This window comes from Lutra lutra, chromosome 11, assembly GCF_902655055.1.
Source record: "Lutra lutra chromosome 11, mLutLut1.2, whole genome shotgun sequence".
NCBI classification, from domain to species: Eukaryota; Metazoa; Chordata; class Mammalia; order Carnivora; family Mustelidae; genus Lutra; species Lutra lutra.
Window position 1 is genome coordinate 101,170,956 of NC_062288.1, and position 21,273 is coordinate 101,192,228.

Consider the following 21,273-nt stretch of genomic DNA (forward strand, 5'->3'; position numbering starts at 1 on the left):
ATGCAAACAAGAGTGAGGAAAATACCCCACTAGATGGAAAGAAAATACAGATCCCCCGTAGAAAGAATAGATATTAAGCTGACCTGACCATTGACTTCTTCACAGTGGAAACCTACAGCCACTGGAATATTCTCAAACTTTAGTGGGAACATAACCATCACCCTTGAAAATACCTGCCAGAAAACCATCTATTATGAATAGAGTCTAAATAAAGACATTTTTAGACAAACAAGAGTAACTACAGATCAGGAAAATTTTTAAATTATTAAGTATATAGAGCAGCACCTTCAAAAGAACTTTCTGAGGTGACAAAAACGTTTGTTGTCCAGTGTGATAGCCCCTACTACAGGTGGCTAGGTGACTGAGGAATGAAATTTTGATTTTACATAATTGTAATTCATTTGAATTTTAGTAGCTGAATGTAGCTGTTGGCGACCTGTTAGGCAACACAGATAGGATTAATGAGCATAACCAACAAGTATGAGTTAATGAGCACATATAGAACAATTAGAGAATAAATTTTTCTCAAGTACTGGTAAGGAATTTTTTAATATTGACCACAAAATGAACTCTGTAAAACAAATCTCAACAAATTTTAGATTACTGGTATTATGTAAATGCTCTTCTCTGACCAAGATCATATTAAATTTTAAAAATAAACTAAAAGGACATTTTTAAAACATGACAGCGTGAAGTGAAACTTACAATTAGACATTTTATAAGACATTTGTAAATAATCTCTGAGTCACAGAAGAATTAATAATCAAAATTAGATAATACATACTGCTAAATGAAAGTGACAATACCATCAAAATATAAGAAATAGTCCTAAATGACATTTTGATAGAATTGATAGCCCTGAATTCATTCATTAAAAAATTAGGCTAAAAACTATTGAGCTAAGCATCTACCTTGAAAATTAGACAAAGAACTCAAGGCTACATCTAAAGAAAGTAGAACAGACAAAATAAATACAAAAGTAGGAACTGATGAGCTATAAGTCAAACATAGAAAAAGGATCAACAGGGACACCAGGGTATCTCAGTCAGTTAAGCGTCCGACTCTTGATTTCAGCTCAGGTCGTGATCTCAGGGTCATGAGATCAAGCCCTACATTGGGCTCCATGCTCCTAAATCTTAAAATATCAACAAAGTCAATTCTTTAACAAGATTAGTGAAATCTATAAGCTTCTAAGTAGACTTCAGAAGAAAGGACACTAAACAGAAACGCTAAAGGGGGACATAAATACAACTCTTTACCAATATATTTAAATGTTTAGATGTAATAGACAAAATCATAGAAAATACAACATATAAATAAGTACAGCAGATATGCAGGAACAGAAATATAAATGGATATGATCTTATAACAAAGACACTATATTTTATTAGCCTCCGATAATTTAGGAATGATTCCAATCTTTTTTTATTAATATTTTATTTATTTGTCAGAGAGAGAGCACAAGCAGGAGGAGCGGCAAGCAGAGGATGAAGCAGGCTCCCTGCTCGGCAAGGGTCCCAGTGTGGGGCTCCATCCAGAACCCTGGGATCATGACCTGAGCTGAAGACGCTTAACCAACTGAGCCACCCAGGCATCCTGGAATGATTCCAATCTTATACAGTGCTCAAACCATTCTTTGAAGCCAGTATTAACTTGATACCAAAGCATAGCGATAATACAACATGGAGAAATGTCAGGCCAATGTCGTTCATGAACATAGTAGCAAAAATCCAAAACAAATGAGCAAAGAATCCAATAGATATATAAAGAGTGATTTATCTCAACAAAGTTGATTATTTTACAAGTACCATCATTGAAAAGATATCTATAAATGCAGTTTACCACATTAACAACTAAAAGGCGGGGAGGACATATTATCATCTCATTCAATGCAGACAAAGCATTGAATAAAATTAAATATGATGTTAAAAAAAATTAGCAAATAGGAAATGGAAGGGGAACTTGCTTAAACAAAAAGATGAAATGTTTTTTAAAGGTGACAGCAAGGGGCATCTGGGTGGCTCAGTAGGTTAAAGCCTCTGCCTTCAGCTCAGGTCATGATCCCAGGGTCCTGGGCTCCAGTCCCGCATCAGGTTCTCTGCTCCGAGGGGAGCCTGCTTTCCCCTTACCCCACTCTGCCTACCTTTCTGCCTACTTATGATCTCTTGTCTGTCAAATAAATAAATAAAATCTTCAAAAAAAATAAAGGTGACAGCAACATTGCACTTAATGGTTAAACATTAAAAGCATTTTCCATAAAATCAGTAAACACAGGGGAAACCCTCATCACCAATATAATTTAACATTGAGCAGTAGGTCATAACCATTAAGACAGGAAAGAAGTTAAAAAGAGACATAGACTAGAAAGGAAGAAACAAACTTAACATTATTCACAAATAAAAAGGTAGGCTTGGGAAAATTAAAAGTACCAGTGGATTAATTAGTTGAACTAATAAGAGAGTTTAACAAGTTGCTGGATGTAATATCAACATAAAAAATTCAGTTGTATTTCCATACAAAATAGCACAAAGTTTTAGACTATTTTATGTTTAAAAGCCTGCCATTTATGAATAAATCTAACAAATATGTGAAAGCTCTTTACCAAGAAAATTACAACATTTACTGAAAAATGTTTAAAAAAACATCTAAACGGACAGATTTATCATGATAGTAAATAGGGTAAGTGCATCTTGTAAGTTTGTAAATTTCTCACCAATTTATCTAGTGATTCACAGTCATTCAGTTTTAAGTCCTGCCTGGATTTTCTTTTTCTTTTTCTTTTTCTTTTTGATGGCGTTGAAACTCTTTAGTGGCACAGTAAGTGAGCATTTCTGTGGTGTTCAGTGCATTCACAGTGTCAGACAATCACCACCTGTGTCTGCTTGCCAGCGGTGGTCATCTTCCCCAAGGGGAAGTCCACTAAGCAGCGGCTGCCCATTCCTCCCTCTCTTCCCCGGCCCCTGGCAACCACCAGTCTGGGTTCCATCCCCATGACTTGCCTTTTCTGAATACAAAGTTAAGAAAAGAGATCGTATTGGATCCCTATGTCATATCATTAACAAAATTAATTCCGGGTGATTTAAAGAACGAAATGGAATGGGTAAGCAGTGAGTGCCTGGCCGTCTCAGTCAGTAGAGAGTGCGACTCTTGCTCTCAGGCTTGTGAGTGCAGGCCCCATGTTGGGTGTAGAGCTTACTTTACAAAACAAAAATAAAAATAATAAATAAATAGAAATGGTAAAGCTTTAAGATCTTCAAAAAAAAGTAGACAAAAATATTTTTATTCTATCAGGGCAATAAATAATAATAAAGTAGATAATAAATAATAATACTACTAATAAATAAAAACAATGAATAATAACATAAGTAATAAATAATAAATAAAAACAGTAAATAATAGTTAAAAAGTAGACAAAAATATTTTTATTATATCAGGGCAGTACATAAATAAGGAAATGTTAACTTCACCTAAAAAAAAATTAAGAATGCTTCCTCATTAAAACCACCAATAAAGTAAAATTTACAGGGCCTCCGAGTGGCTCAGTCAGATAATCATCTGACTCTTGATTTCAGCTCAGGTCATGATCTCAGGGTCATGAGACTGAGCCCCACCTCGGGCTCCATGGTCAATGTGGAGTCTGACTTTTTCTCCCTCTCCTTCTGTCCCTCTCCCCACTTGCACTCTCTCTAAAATAAATAAAATCTTTAAAAGAAAAAGTAAAATTTACATTATTACCATTATTAAGAAATTATCTTCCTAGCATTTTCTACAAGTCAAAAAAACACACACACACACAAAAATCCAATAAGAAAATGGGCAAAAAGTATGAACAGATTTTTTTAAATAAGGAAAAATAAATGAATAAACTTGGAAAGGCAAACAATCTTAGAAGTAATCAGTGAAGTATAACTAAAACCAAAAAGATGTACTCTTTGTCACTCACCACTTGTCACAAGTTAACAGCATAATACCAAGGATTGTCAAGGATTGTCAAGTATTTTCAAGTTTTATGTGCTGCTGGTAGGATTCTCCATTCACGCAAGTGCTTTGGATGAACAATTTCAAAATGCACAAACCATGTGACCTAACAATGGCACTATAGGATCGTGCTCAAAACTCTTAGGCATTTTCACAAAGCATGTTGAAAGAGCAAAAAACTAGACACAGCCCAATGTTGATTAATATTAGAATTAATAAAGTGTGATATATTCAAAGAGCCCATACCATAATAATTGAGAGTAAACTAAGCACAAGTCTATTTTATTATTCTTTATACCTATGTCAAAAGATATTGAACTTTGTGTTTATATGACTTGTATTTGTGTGTGTAAAATATTTTAACATCCAAATTTTATTTATTTATTTATTTATCTATCTGGGGGGGAGAGAGAGAGTGTGTGTGTGCATGCGCACGTGAACAGGGGTGGATGGTGCAGAGGGAGAAGGAGAGAGAGAGAATCCTCAAGCAGACTCCCCACTGAGCACGGGCCCAGCACTGGGTTCGACCCCAGGGCCCAAGATCATGACCTGAGCTGAAATCAGAGTCAGACTCTTAACCGACTGAGCCACCCAAGCACCCTTTAACATCTAAAAAGTTTTTAACTAGACTCCACATTACTTAAAAACTAAAGTGCAAACACTGTGAAAGTACCCAAAACCATTTCTCCAACCATAAATTCTGCTTTGCTACACTGCTCCCAGCAGCCTGATTACCCCATAGTTCCAGAAAAAAGTCGGATATTTTCTGGCCTCGTACCTTGGCACAGCCATTCAAGAGATGCTGAAGTGCTCCTAACTTCCTCCTGGTTTCTTGGCTCCATCAAAGCTGCTCTCAGATCTGCCTTCTTATGGAGACCCTCCAGTCCACCTTGATCCTTGGTAATTGTTTCTTTCTCCAAAATCCTACAAGACCCATTGCCTGAACCTAGAGGACCCATTGCCTGCTCCTATGACATCTGTGTGTATTTTTTCCATCTTATTATGAGTATGCCCTATTAGATATCAAGGCATAATTGTTATATCAAGGCATCATAATTGTAAATTATTGAACACGGTCTTTCCGCTAGGAGCTTCGATTGGGAATTAAGTTTTCACCCCCATTCCCCATATTGCCTCCCCAGCACTGAAAAGGTGATTCTTGATTATGTAGAGTGCCATTTCAGTTGCAAAGCACTATTTTGCTACTAATTTAAAAAGTTACAGTTGTTTAAATTAACTTGTTAAAGTTACAGTTGTCCTTGAAGTATGAAATAAGCTGAAATGCGTCTATTATCATTTGATGAAAGTCAAGGCACAAGACACCGAATATTTCGGTATAAATGATGGGCCTGGGGTAAGACATGTTTCAACAAACAAATACAGTATTTAATGAAAAATGAAATAAAGGGAACAGCCAATACTCAATCCAGTCATCATCCCTGACATCCAGTTTAATTCCCTCTAAATTCTTTCTATAATGAGGAAGATAAATATTTAAAGTAATTGGTCAGGGCTTTTTGGGTGGAAAAGACTAGAAAAGCATATTATTAAACCCACATGGAATAGCATGTGGTTGCACGGATCGCTTTGGTATTACTAGTCCCACTTGTGTCTGGGGCCGTGTTACGAAGGAATTAGCCAGAGGAACTAAGGGGGTCCACAAATGCCATGACCTCTGTGGAACGTGGGGCCAAGTTAACATAGAGTGCGTTGGCCTATTCTGTTCTCTTTAATACTGCTCAGAATAACGAACTCCCGTCTGATCTGTCACTTCAATTCTGTTCAAATTAATAAAATCTAATTCATTTGAATAGGATTCAAAGTGATTTGCTTCAGTTCAATCAAATGCCGCTCAGTGGAATCAGTCCTTGATTGAAATCTATTAAGTTCAGTTCAATAAAATAAATTTAAATATTATGCAGTAAAATTAATTTTTAATTAACTAACATTTCAGTTCGGGTCCGTTTTGATCTGAACTTCAATTCTCCACTTCTAAATTTGGTCCCCATTCGAATTCATAAAATAGAGTAGAATCCAACATAATCCTAAAAGATGCACCAGGAGGCTAATCAACGGCATTCATTTCTGTTCATCCCTAATCAAATGAGTTTAGTGACATTCATCACAAAGAGAGAAATACTCACCTTTCACTACCATATTGAATGTTTATAACTTCAAAATTATGAGTTTTCCCAACTTCACAACACTGTCGGTAATATGAACTCTGTAAGACTTTTTTGGATTCATTCTTTGTTTGGTCTTTCTATTAACATAGAATCAGATAGCTAGGAAACAAAAGAAAATGTTATTATCAGGTTTAATAAGCTGATTTCACAAAATTTATAGGCAGCTTGAAGTGATAGGCCTTTGTTATCTGTAAAATGCCAAGATATGGGATGTTCCATTTTATTTTTAAAGCTCTTAATCTAAAGAGTGAAATACAGGCATTTGGAATCAGAACCACAGTTATGAAATTTGAAAAAAGAAAGGTTACAATGACTGTTCTGAAAAAAAAAAAAATGGGAATTTTAAATGGAGGTGTTGCTGTAGTAAACCCCACTGTCACCTTTTCATATCTTACCTGGAAAGTGAAGTCCTAGCTCAGTATTCCAGTGGGACCCAGGCACCGGCCTCTCAGTAGTCTGTGACCTAAACCCACACTGTCATTGCCTTAGGTCAGGATATGGCAGGTCTGTCTGACCATAAGAATCATCAGGGCCTTAGTAACTGAGTCCCCGAATCTCCCTCTGAGATTGTTATTCTGTAGATATTATTTTGTAGGCCAGGGAATCTAGAGCGTTGATAAGAACCTCAGGTGGAAACTCTCTCAGGTAAATTGGAAATCCTTCTCTCTACTAATGTCCTGCTAGAGGGAAAAAACACAAAAGCAATCACTCCACGACTTCACCCCCCACCCCTCATCTTTCTAGAAGAATCCTGAGACTTCCACGGTCTGTTTCTCAGAAGTGATTGCATGGGGACAAACTCTACATGTTGAAGAAGGGGAGTTGCCTGTATTTAAGGCAGAGAACTCTAGGACTGGCGGCCTGTGCCTGGGGGCAAGGGGAGCTGTGAGACCTGGCATTAGCTGGGATGGTTCTCATACTGACGGAAGAGGGGAATGTGGCCTGCTTCATCTTCTAAATTATTGCTAGCAAATTCTCTTGAGGGCTCTGTAGTAGCTTCAGCACCTCCAAATGTCCTCTTTGCACCAGCCCAGCCCAGGACTTACTGTGAGGTTTTACCTTCCTTCTTCTCTAGGTTATTTGTCTGGCAAGGAAGGTTCTCACAGGTAATGACTGCTTTGTGCCAAGGGTCTAGAATTACGCCAGTTAAAGAAGGCCCCTGTCCTCACTATGTGTGCCTTGCCACGGAGTGCCGTCATCAGATCGGAGCAGTCAGCTGAAATTGGTGTTGTGGAGGGGCAAAGATTAGGTAGTGCTTTGGTGAAGATAGGCCAGGGGAGGAAATGGGAGACTTTCCAAAGCAAGAGTCACTTCTATAGAAAGCGGATCCGTCCGGCACTATAGGGGCTTCAACAGCCAGGTTGCTGCCTGGTGTGGGAGGACAGGGACCAGTGAGGGAGCTGCCTGCAGGGGACACCAAGCAGAGCTCTGAAAGGCAGGTTTCTGCTGCAGTTTGTACCTGCTGTTTGCCCTGCGAAACAGCCCCCTGTGAATCTCTAACAGAACACGTAGGTAAATAGATAGTAGTAGACAAAATAAAACTAGGTTTCATCAAGCTGAAAATACTCTTTTATGTTTTCATTTCGGAGATTGTAAACCTTGTTGGTATTGTTTTTAATACCCCCTAGAAGTGGATGAGGTGTAAGTGTCCCAGGGACCGTATGGGCGGGGTCTTCTCTGGGAGTGCGCCACGATAACATAATTTAAGCAGATATCAAGGTTCTTTGTGTAGCCCAGAAGTACGAAAGAGCACATCTCAAAAATCATACATTTTCATCCAAAGGCCCCCATGCACCTGTCCTAGGGTCTCTCTCAACTTGTTAGCGGGGGGCAGGGGGTGGGGGCGGTGAGTAGAGAGTCTCTTGGTTTCTTCAAGTCCTGAGAAGCAGGTGGCCTCTTTTGCTTCCTCCTCCGCCCGTTGTCATGCAAACAACGATCAACCCTTCAGCATAAGGAAGCTTGAGCTTGAACACAGACAGCGCAGTGATTGTATGTGATTCAGTCGCTAATCTGGTTGTTCTAATACAATGTGCCTTACTTTGATACTTTAGCTGCTAGCCAACTTTGAATACGGTTTACTAATCTTGTCCCAGTGGCTACGCCCACTGAGTGTAGTTAACAGAAATCTTCATATTTTGAGGTTACAGAAGTTCTTAAACCCGTGGCCCTGGATAATTAAATTATTTCTCTTCTAACCACTTCTTATTCTTGTCTTTTGAAAGTCTTTCCATTTTTATCACCTTTAACTGCTTTTCCCCAGACCCAATTAACAGGTAAATAATGATTTGTAAGGCAAAGTGTAGTACTGCATTAGCATAGCACTGGAATAAGGCAATTCTTTGTTCAATGCAAATGAACCATTTCCTTGCTGAATACAAAATATGTGCCAAATTAATAATTTATTTTAGTTACAGTGATTTGATTCAACCAAAATGTGCCAGTGCTAATAACAAAGGGTACAATTTGCTTTCTTCCCAGCATATGGGTTTCTCACTGGCATGCTTCTGTTCATGGCAGAACATTTTGTACTGTGCTTACTTATTTTCCTTGGAGGGGGAATTTTCCTTCCTGGTGTCACCTTAACTGGAAACAGTAGCCATATAAGGTTATACGCGACTCCAGTCAATGGTGAGAGATGGGGAAGAACTGGGAAATTGGGCCACTCTTTCCTGCTCACTAGCCTGTTGCCTCCTGCACTGAAAAAGGGAAACGTCAGTGCAGGTCATCCTGCTGGATCCCACCCTGGTATCTCCCTATAGGAACTGAGGGTCCTGCCGAGTAAGATTAGCTCAGAGCCTAGATTCCAGAGTTCAGGCCTCCTGCTGGAATAACCGCTGCCCAAACAATATGACAATGAAACTTCCTCTCTTTGGGGGGATGGGGGGGTTCTTCCTATTCCCCACAGGTGCTTTTGGGAATCCATGGGCTCTCTGGTCCATTTCCCCTACCACACATTTCTCAGAATCTCATGCTAAAGGAGAGACTGAAAATTACCTTGCTCCTTTTACTGACATTGTTCTGATTTTTATAAAGAATACTGAACCACATTCAACATCTCTCACTAGTGCAATTTACCATCATTGTCTATAATGGAAATATAACAGTGTTAAGTTGTTTCTATTGGTTGCTGGAAGACATAAATTGAAACTGAGCTGAAGTTTTAGATACAGACTCTTCCAAGGGCTAGTTGAATGACAAGTAGGGCAAGGGAGTTTCCTGCTAGACAGTCCATTAAACCCAGTTCCACAGATGTCTGCTTTGTTTCCTCCCCCCTATCAGATGTGTTGGTATCTCCTAGTTTCCAAAACAATGATAGTAACCAAAATTTCCTTTGAGGGAAAGAACTTAGCATTAGGTCACCTCGAAGAGATGCAGTGTGATAAATAGATGTGATAGCCAGTTAGGTCATGTTTCTACATTTTTGGGGCCAAGTTGTAGTCTGGAAGGCCCCAGGGACATTTGCAAGATCAGCATGGTACTGCCCACCTTTGCCCTCTCCCTGTAACATGGACTAGAGATAGAATCAACAGAGACCTTATTCAGGTTACTGGACGGCTGGCCTGGCTTGGTTTTATAGTTTCCTTAAATGGAATTTTTCAAGCCTTATTTTTTTAAAGTTTTGACTGCATCAGAAGAGAATAGTTTGTTATTGGTCATGGTTCCAACACTAGGAAACATCGGTGTGGATGCTTTTACTCTACCCTGATGGGAAGAGAAGGGAGAAGCAAGCACACAAACAAACAAAAACACCTTGAATTCAGAAAGCAAACACAGCTGTCTTTATTCTGGGACATGGCCCACATAGGCAAAAGATAGGGCTTCCAAGTGGACCTTATCTCAAAGACCTGGCCTCTTCCTCCCTTCAGAACAGGGTACTAAAATCTCCCTTCCTCCTGTTCACCAGACCAAGTCAAATATACTTTAAAAATTCTTGTGCTATAAATGATCTAGCAAAGGGAAAAAAATAATAACCTTTCCAAATTAAGTCAGCACAAGTGGAAAACCTAGAAATATGTATGAAGTAGGAGACTCTAATTCTTTTCTAAGTTTGGAGTGTTTGCTCATTTACTACATCAAGCCTGAACCTCCCAGAAGAGTTTCATGACTTTAAATTGCCCACTGTAAAAACAATCCTATTTACAATTGCACCAAAACATATAATAAATATCTAGCAATAAAACTAACCAAAGAGGGGGTTCCTGGGTGGCTCAGTGGGTTAAGCCTCTGCCTTTGGCTCAGATCATGATCTCAGGGTCCTGGGATCCCCCAATCGGGCTCTCTGCTCAGCAGGGAGCCTGCTTCCCCCTCTCTCTCTGCCTGCCTCTCTGCATACTTGTGATCTCTGTCAAATAAATAAATAAAATCTTTAAAAAAGTAAAAAAAACTAACCAGAGAGGTAAAAGACTTATACTCTGAAAACTATAAGATATTAATGAAAGAAATTGAAGACAACCCAAACAAATGCTCAGGGATTAGAAGAATTAATGTTCGTACTACCCAAAGCCATCTATAGATTCACTCCAATTTCTGTCAAAAAAAAAAACAGTAGCATTTTTCACACAACTACAACAAATAATCCTATAATTTGTATGGAACCACAAAAGACCCGAAATAGCCAAAACAATCTTGAGAAAGAAGAACAAAACTGGAGGTATCACAATCCCAAATTTTAAGATCTATTACAAACCTGTAGTAATCAAAACAGAGTGATACTGTCACACACATGCACACACACACACACACACACACACACACACACACACACACACATATATATATATATACCCCAAAGACACATAGATCAGTGGAACAGGATAGAGAGCCCAGAAATAAACCCACCCTTATGTGGTCAGTGAATTGACAGAAAGAAGGCAAAAATATACAATGGGGAAAATACAGTCTCTTCAATAAAATTTGTTGGGAAAACTGGACGGCTACATGCAAAGAATGAAACTGGATTACCTTCTTACATCATACATAAAAATAAATTCAAAATGAATTAGAGACCTAAATGTAAGACATGAACCCTTAAAACTACTAATAGAAAACATAGCCAGTCATCTCTTAGACATCAGCCTTAGTGACATATTTGTGGATATGTCTCTTCAGGCAAGGGAAATAAAAGCAAAAATAAACTACACCAAGATAAAAAAAGCTTTTGCACAGCAAAGGAAACCATCAAGAAAATTAAAAGACAATCTACTGACTAGGAGAAGATATTTTTAAAGGATATATCCAATAAGGGGTTAATATCCAAAATATATAAAGAATTTATACAACTGAACATCCAAAAAAACCCAGATAATCTGATTAAAAATGGGCAGAGGATGTGAATAAGACATTTTTCTGAAGAAGACATCCAGATGGCAACATCACTCCTCCTCAGGAAATGTGAATCAAAACCACAGGGAGATACTACCTCATGCCAGTCAAATGGCTATTATCTATAAGACAAAAGTAACAAGTGTTGGCAAAGATGTAGAGGAAAGGAAACCCTCATATACTATTAGTGGGAACGTAAAGTAGTGTAACCACTGTGGAAAACAGTATGGAGTTTCCTTAAAAAATTAAACATAGAACTACCATACAATCCAGCAATTCCACTATGAAGTATTTACCCAAAGAAAACAAAAACACTAACTTGAAAAGATAGATGCACCCCTGTGTTTATTGCAATATTATTTATACTAGCTAAGATATAGAAGCAACCCTAGTGTCCATTGACTGATGAATGGATAAAGAAGATGGGGGGTGTGCGTGTGTATGTGTGTGTGTGTAATAGGATATTACTTGGCCATAAAATAATGCAATCTTGTCATTTACATCAATATGGATAAACCTAAAGGGTCTTATGCTAAATGAAATAAGTCAAAGACAGACAAATACCATATGATTTCACTTACGTGTGGAATCAAAAAACAAAATGAATAAACAAACAAAAAGCCAGAGTCATAAAAACAAGGAACAGACTGATGGTTGGCCAGAAGGAAAGAGGGTGGGAGATGGGTGAAACAGGTGAAGGAGGTTGAGAGTTACAAACTTCCAGTTATAAAATAAATAACTCACAAAGATGAAAAGTACAGCAGTGGGAATACAGTTAATAATATTGTAGTAACATTGTATGGTGACAGATGGGGACTGCCCTTACCATGATGAGCATTGAGTAATGTATAGAATTGTTGAATCACTATGTTGTACACCTGAAACTAATATAACATCATATGTCAACTATACTTCAGTAATAAAAATAAATTGTCTACCTTAAAAAAAAAATGATTGGTGTATCTAAGACAGTTCTGCAGCAATCTTCATGCAATTCCAGTGTGGCTCTTGCCTCATTTTTATTTCTGAGCACTTGTACAGCAGACACTGGCAGAAGTGTCTACCTAGCATCCCAAAATGGTGGGTGAGTTCTCCTCTTGAAATTCTAGCTATACACCTGAAGATTTTAATTGACTGGCCTTCTTGGCTTCCTGGCTGGCACCACCCCCAATAGATTCCATTCCCTCCCCCGCCTGCCGCTGCCTGGCTTCATCTTGCCATCATTCATCTGAAACTCCTTCCAACAAAGTCTCCGGTGACCTTGCAGCTGTCAAATTAAAAGAAAAAGTTAAGATTCTCATCTTCATGGATTTCACTATGAAATAATCTGGCAATTCTGAACACTCTGTCTTCTGGAAGTACTTTGCTTTCCCTCCACTCTTTCTGACTGCTCCCTCTAATGGGTCCGTGATGGCCGTCTGCCTCTCTTTTTCTTCTCCAAATGTTCCTGTAATCCAGCAGATTCCAGTGGCGTCTCTCCTGCAACCAGTATTGTCTCTTTTACACTCATGGTTCCTAAAATATGATTTTCAGCCCAAAGAATGTTCCTAAGACCCAGTCTTCTACAGCCAATTGCCTAGTTTATGTATTGAATTAATCATCCTTTCTTCAACATTCCCCAAACTTATCTTCCTACCTAACCTCTTTTCTGCCTTGGTGAAACACATCAGCCAAGCCAGAAGGAGGGAGATTACTTCCTACCCTCCCTCCCACCCTAATCCCAAAATCCTACGCCAATTATACCTTACTAAGCTCTTTCTAATTTATCTTCCTCTCCATTTCCACTCTGTTTTATTATTTCTTTCTGTGTTAACATAGGAGCATCACATCTGGCCTCCCTGACTTCATCCCCCAGAAATCTTTCATCTTACTGTGTATATCTTTAAAATATAAATTTGATAATTGCCTGCGTTAAATCCTTTAATTGGTTCACATTACTTACAGGATGAAGTCCAGTCTCTTTGTGTTGGGAGGAAGTAAACACTGACAGGAATAAACCAATGTGAAGTAATTTCTTTTTTTTTTTTTAAGATTTTTATTTATTCATGGGCAGAGAGAGATCACAAGTAGGCAGAGAAGCAGGCAGAGAGAGAGAAGAGGGGGGAAGCAGGCTCCCCGCTGAGCAGAGAGCCTGATGCAGGGCTCCATCCCAGGACCCTGAGATCATGACCCAAGCCGAAGGCAGAGGCTCAACCCACGGAGCCACCCAGGAGTCCCAAGTAATTTCTTATTTGAACAAAGATTTTTTGTGTATGAGGCGCTCATCTACTATTACTACTACCCCTGCAACCCTTTCAAACATACTTCTTCAGCCCTATTTTATTTTTCTGTATTCTACCTATACACTCCTACGTATGTTTTCCATTTAGAACTTTCTCTCTCTGACTTTGGCATTCTGCTGCCTCTGCCCACAAGCGTTTACCTCTCTTACATCCTTATTCACCTGAGTAATGCCCATTCAGCCTTCAGCACATAGCTCAAATATCTTATGTCTTCTAGGAAACCTTCCTTCATGACCTCCTTTCCCTCACTCAGGCTCCTGTGTGTCATAAATCTTATTAGGTTCAATCTGTATCATTTTCTTCTATCAATTCTGCTGAGTTTCTTATCATGTTTAACACACAATGGAAACTCAAGTGATGTTTGATGATGATTGGATGAATGAGCAAATACATGAGTGAATATCAGGCCAAATAATAAAGGCACATGTATTGTATAAGAGCATTGTATGATGTCTTATGAGATACAGCATCGAATTTCTGGCTTGGGAACAGATCTGCAGTGTGATTGAGAGAATCCCTTCAGCTTTCTAAACCTCAGTTTCCTTACCTATAAAATAAGGGGATCAGACTGAGATACAATGAAGGTCATTTGACTCTTATAGTTTATGATCCACCTGACTATTCCCTCCCAGAAAAGCACAACTAGTCATGAACTTGACTGTAATTTACAGAGTCAGTGCCCCCATCTACATGCCTTCATCATGGTTGTCCCCATCTGGCCAGTCTCTCCTCTGAGTAGACACCTAAGTTACTGAAGCTTGAACGTCCAAGCTTCCTCCAGGGAAAGAGGTACCTATCCTGGTGGGAAAACGTAGGCTTACCATTCCCTGTTGTATTTTTTTTTTCCTGTTGTATTTTTTTATTAAATATTCCTTTGATTGAAATACATTTACTTGTGAGAGGGTAACGTGATGTTCAGTCTACCAGGGCTCAACACTGCCTCTGGGGATGGAGGTGTACAGTTGACATCAGCGTGGTCAAGCCTAGTCCACTTCATGGCGTCTTTCCCCTTTCTCATAGATGGCAGCCCTTACACCTGGTGGGTTGGCAAAGCCAATGAGAAGCACTACTACTGGGGCGGCTCCGGGCCTGGCATTCAGAAGTGCGCCTGCGGCATCGAGCGGAACTGCACAGACCCCAGATACTACTGTAACTGTGATGCGGATTATAAGCAGTGGTGAGTACAAGCTCCCCTCCCAGTGTGCCTTTAGGTCAGACTAATTCTATAGCAGAGAACATTGAAAATTGCTGAAATAATAAGAGGAGGGGTTAGCAGTGTTTGGGAGCTAACCCGGGTGACAAAGGTCAGAAACACACACAAAAATATAAAAACAGAGAGAGGTCAGTGTTACGAGGGTGTGCATTTAGAAATAAGTGGACACATAATTGATGTGTTTCTGTTTTACTCAGTAGAAGAATAACAAACCATGTAGCAGAAGGTGATTTACACTATTAAATGTGCTTTGTAGCAGTGGAGGGAATGACTGTGGGCAGGGAGCCCACGTGCGGGGACGGGGACTGTCCATGGTAAACAGTCTCCTGTGAATGCTTCCACTTCGTACCCTGTTTGCTTTGAGTAGCTGCACAAGAAAAAAGGAGGGGGGAGGCGAAGGGAAAGGAAAAAGTCGTTCCTTGCTCTGTCTTCAGCAACAGTGCTCACGGATCTCCTTTCCTTCCTGCCTTGAACTGTTTATAACTCTGATACAGATCAGTTCAAGAAAGATCTATTTCGGGTTTCTTTCATCACCTTCCTGGCTTTTGTTCTGCTGCACAGTGGATGGCTGGGTCTGTGTCAGTAATAGATAAAGATAAAATCAGCTGTCATTCAGCATGAAAAAGAGAGGCCCCAGAAGTTTTGGTGGAAGACTATAAACCTAAGTAGGGCTCTCCCCAGAAGCACACAGTGTGCACCTGCTTCCCACGATGTCAGAAACACGGAGGGCCCTCTGTGTTCCTCTCCTGCCTCTGGACAGCAGCGGAGGGCACGAATCTGGCTCTGAATTTCCTCAAGAACACACACAGTCTACTTCGGTCTGCCTGTGTTTCACACTATTTAGAAGGACAATTGACAAGTTCATTCTACCAGTTAACAGAAAACTAATTCTGAACGTAAAGTTATGTGATTTCCAGGTTGGGTGTCTACCTATTTTCCAAAAGCCATTTTTCTTTTAGTAAATGAAATGAATTACCAAGCCTATATATCCCAGTGTTTTGGAATTGTGCATAAATGTGCGTGCGTGCAGAAATAGCTACCATTATTCTTTTTTTTTTTTTAAGATTTTATTTATTTATTTGACAGATGGAGATCACAAGTAGGCAGAGAGGCAGGCAGAGAGAGAGGAAAGGAAGCAGGCTTCCCGCCGAACAGAGAGCCCAATGCGGGGCTTGATCCCAGGACCCTGGGACCATGACCCGAGCTGAAGGCAGAGGCTTTAACCCACTGAGCCACCCAGGTGCCCCACCATTATTCTTTAATTGTGGTTTAGTGTAAAGAGAAAATCATGATATTCTGTTTTTAATTTTATTTGTTTGAAAGATGTCTCTACTGGGGCGCCTGGGTGGCTCAGTGGGTTAAAGCCTCTGCCTTCGGCTCAGGTCATGATCCCAGGGTCCTGGGATCGAGCCCCGCATCGGGCTCTCGGCTCGGCGGGGAGCCTGCTTCGTCCTCTCTCTCTGCCTGCCTCTCTGCCTACTTGTGATCTCTTGTCTGTCAAATAAATAAATAAAATCTTAAAAAAAAAAAAAGATGTCCCTACTCACATATTCACACACTCCACCAAGATTGGAAGTCAGGAGGGCGGAAGCCAAAGGTGCAGGGCTCTGAAGTTAACTTTTCATTCTTTCATTCAGTCACTCGTTAACTCAACAGATACTGATTGAATTTTATATGCCAACAACTTTTCTAGGTACGGGGGACAAAACAGTGAATGTGAAGAACAAGATCTGCCTTGATTTATGATCTTGTTGTCATTTTTTACTGGCTGTATGTCCTTAAGCAAGTTCTGTGGACTCTGAATCATTTGTTTCTTCATCGTTGACTCCTACTCCCTTCAAGAAGCTGACTTTGAGTGCATTTTCTCCAAGTAGGAGACGTGGGAGCACTGTCCCAGATGGTTCATTGTCTAGCAATGCAGTGTTCATCCTACCACGGAGGACAGTTCAGTAGTCAGGGGAAGGAAAATCTAGTGCATGCATCTGAGCAAAATTCATTTTTGTCAGACATCGTGGTCAGTGCTAGGGATACGACGATAAATGGAACGTGCACTTTGTCCTTGAAAGAACTCAAAAGTTAGTTGGAGGACAAAGCCCACAGAAATAGCATAATACCATCAGTACTCTGAAGAAGTCATTGCAGGATACAGCAAAAACAGTGGAAGAAAATTTAAATCTAGGGGCACCTGGGTGGCTCAGTTGCTTAAGCATCTGACTTGGGCTCAGGTCATGATGCCAGGGTCCTGGAATTGAGTCCTGCCATCAGGCCCCCTGCTCAGTAAGGAGTCTGCTTCTCCCTCTGCCTCTCCCCTCCCTGCTCACATGCTCGCTCACTCACTCGCTCTCTGTCTCTCTCAAATAAATAAATAAAAATCTTTTTTAAAAAAAGAAAATGTAAATCTAACTGCAGGATTAGAGGAAAAAGTTAGTAAGATCCTCACAGGAAAAAGGATGCTTGGAAGAGAAGTAAGAATTTGTTAGGCTCGCTCTTCCTTAGAAGATCGTCTTGGGGGAGAAGCATGAGACAGCTCGGGCAGTTTGGGGAGCCATTAGTGAAGTAGATTTGGAATGCAATATGGACAGGAGAGGAACCACAGTCACGCTCAGTTTGTGGGAGGTACAGCATTGGAGCTTCCATTCTTTTCCAAGGGTGGTGGAAGTTTGAATTTATCAGCCACAAGCCCCATGGAGGTCAGCATGGGGCGGGGGCGGGGAGACCACAACAGTCCTTGAAAGGCATCAAAGGCTGAAGGCACAGCCACAATGGAGAAGGAAAATGTAGGAGATGTTTGGAAGGTGGTATCTGCAGGACTAGATAGTTAGGCCTGTATGAGAAGAAAGGGAGGAGTCTGGGTAGACGCCCCTTTGGGCACTTGGGAATGGAACAGAAGCCAAGCCACGTGTCAGGCTAAGGAATAAAGCTCTGAGCAGTAGATGTGGAGTTTAGCTTTGAAAGGATTAAGTTGGAGGTGCCGGCATAACATCCTGTCTAAATCCAGAGGGGCACCATTAATGGGATTACTGATAAGAAATAGAAATTTCAGAGAAATGTATTTGCATTTGAAATCACTTCCAAGAACATACCTGAATTCAGATCACAGATGAGAAGACTCGTTGCCGACAGACCTATTCCCTGGGGCTCACAGACACGCCAGTCTCCAGAGTCCTGATTGGCTCATACCTGTTCCCGGTCTCTCAGGGTCCCCTGGATGGCCGGTGTGTGGTCCCCTTCTGTACCAGTAGCAGTGAAGACACCCTCACCACTAGCCCTCACCTTTCCACTTCTGGAAAGTTTTCTAATGTCCCCTAACAGAGGCACTATATTTTGAGTAAACTGAAACATATAATGAATATGGTTACAATAAATAGCTATTTAGATGATCTTCTCTATTTAAGACAAGAAAGAGAGCTTTCGGTGATGGCTTACTGGTCTTTGAGTTCAAAGACCCTGGCAAAGGGTCTGCTCTGTGGATGTTTTAAAAATGTTTTTAAAATGGCCCGGATTTGCCTCTTTTGAGGCGGCTTTTAACCACTCTGAAACTTAGATTTGTTGTCTCTATAATAAAAATAAATCTTGATCGGCAGACAAGCGTGAGAGCAAATGGGAATACAGATTATGAAAACATTCTGTAAATTGTGTAGTAACGGATACATAGTTCTTTGCAATTCTTCATTCTGTAATTTCCCTCCAAGTTTTAATGATTCCAAATGAATCTTTAGAAATGAAAACAGACTGTGGACAGTGAGTCCCTTCATGCCCTGGCCCAGCAGCAGATCCCAAGTCAGAGTCTACGACACCACGTGACAGGGGTGTGGATGGGCTCTACTGGCGAGGCTCACATCAAGTGTCATCGGAAGACAAGGTGTAAGTCCTCCAGCCCCATCTGACCTCAGGCAGAGATGCTGGAGCCAGACTGTAGTACTGAACATAGCAGGGGTCTAGTTCCAAGGAAACCCTTGCTCCCCTGACTTCCCAAAGGGCAAGAATGAGAACAGTTTTGTTGGTGGAGGCAATCTTAGTGCACCAACTGGCTGCGCAAAGGAAACAGCTGTTCGCAGGCATTGTCTGAGGTCCTCTTTTCACCCAGAACAGGGAAAGGCCACAGCCCTTCTAGGAACCTGACTTGAGGTGCAAGCTCCTTGACGAGAAGGGAGGGCGCTTCCCAGCTGGTTCACTGTCCAGGCAACCTGGAATGTGTGCTCCCAAGATCATGGGGATCCAGATCTTTTTGTCCTGCCACAGATGAGAGCGAAGAGATTCGGGAGAAGGGAAACCTCGTGCCTAAGTCCAAGTGAAATTCACACATGTGAAACCACACTTGCTGTGATACGTGAAAGGACAAATGAAGGTTCTACTTCTGAAGCTCGGGCTTTCAGGCTCCGTGTCCGGCTAAGAAAGTTACTCTCTCCAATAATCTTAACCTCACTCACTGTGAATTATTTGATTAAAATGGAGTGAGGCTGACATGGGGACGAAGCTCTCTGATGCCCTCTCCTGTGTGTGTGACCTGCGTCAGCACAACTGGCTTCTGTAAGTTCCCATGTCGGCAAACTGTAGACAGATAACCCTTCCCAGTTCATGCAAAGATTTGGTAAAGTGCCGTCGTAAATGAATGTTTAAAATTACAGGCGGGCACGTTATTTTTACTACGTGAATGTTGAATGGAACCCTGGCAACAATTGTTAACAATTTCTTAAATTATAGTTACTTAAAGGGGGGCCCAGGAAAATATAAATTACATTCCACAAATTATATTAGAAATGAGAAGCAGAGAGAAGACCTAGACCCAGGTTTCCAAACTTCCAGTCCAGTGTTTTTCTGTAACATCCTGATCAAGGAAGACTATTAACATTGTTTTTATCTTTTTAATGATTTATGATTTAATGTTTATAGCCATCTCTAACTTTTAAACCTAAAGTTTAAACAAATAGACCACATATTTTATGTTCTTCTTAAAGAAAAACAATCTAAGCACTTATTATTTACTAGAGTAAAATACACAAAAATGGGGCTGGGATAAACGAGACTATAGCTCAGGACACAAACAGGCCTCCCAGCAAAGCGACAATGGCCTGTGAGAACTATAATCATCTCAATGATTGCCTGATTATCTATGTTGTGAGAAGTTTTGCACAGTTATTTCTGAGATTGAATGTAATTTAACATTTATGATTTACTATTCGCGGCAATAGTAAATATTCCCACCTACCGTGCCAGAATCCTAATTAAGTGAGCCTTGGCTTCAGCTAAGTGTCCACCACTGGGTAATTCCTGGTCTCTTGCGGCCTGACCCAATGAGCTAAATCATCGCATCTGAAATTAGCAGTTCCAAAAATGGAATTACCAGTGAAGGCGTGCCAGTCATTGCTTGAGTGCCCTTCTCTCATTCTACTTGTAGAATTTCTGGGTGATTGTGTCTTGGCCAAGATAAGCCCATACAGAGGGGGTGATGCGCCCGGTGAAAAGCCATGAGCAAGTCTGTGTGTTAAAGTTAGTGGGCCGTTCCCACCTCCATCGCATAAAGGCCAGGCACATGCCTACTTGCATGTCCCATTCCACTCACTCCGAATGGAACTGGCTTCTCTGTAGGTCTTTCCTTCCTGGGCCAGAAATAATCCACGACCAGCTCTTTATAGGCAGCAGAGAACCTCTTTAATGTTTTAAAATCAGAAACATCTGATTCAGTTAGCTTACTACCAAACAACTGTTAAGTACTTAGAATATTTTGAAAAGTAATCATTACACATTTTTTCATGGTTTCTAAACACTTTCATCTAATCTTTTTAAATAATATTTTTCCCTGAAACGTGTTGATTTTTACTCAAAGTGGAATATTTATATATGCATTCTCGTTTGCCGTGTTGTTCACATCATAATAGTGAATATTTAGGGATATTAATTATGTGTCAAACATTGTTTCAAGAGCTTGAATGTATCATGTCACTTAAACATGACATTGGCCCTACAATTAAAGTACTATTTTATCTGCCCCAAAGAGGTTAAGTTACTTTCCCAGGGTCACACAGTTAGTAAGTGGCAGAGCTAAGATTCAAACCCTGGGCAGGCCAACTCCAAACTCATGCTTAGATAGTACACAGCGAGGCATGTTAAGAAAAAATTTGTTTTAATATACACACTGTATAGAGTATGGCAAGAAAGCCACCTTTTAATGGCAGTTTGGAAAGTGCTATCAAAAGTTAAACACATATTCTTTGAGTATTTTACTATATGGCATTGCCTTTCTTGAACAAATACGGACAAATATAGGTACTGGATTTTCCATTTTTTGTAG

At 40.3% G+C, this 21,273-nt stretch overlaps 1 protein-coding gene across 3 annotated transcripts in view; it reads left to right on the forward strand.

The window, feature by feature from the left end:
• The window catches only part of CNTNAP2 (contactin associated protein 2), a 1,959,883-nt gene that overhangs the window by 1,527,262 nt on the left and 411,348 nt on the right, over positions 1-21,273 (forward strand). For all 3 annotated transcript variants that reach the window (XM_047694949.1, XM_047694948.1, XM_047694950.1), the window contains one exon: positions 14,789-14,945. In XM_047694949.1, coding sequence (XP_047550905.1) covers positions 14,789-14,945 — 157 coding nt within the window. The remainder of the gene's footprint in view (positions 1-14,788; positions 14,946-21,273) is intronic.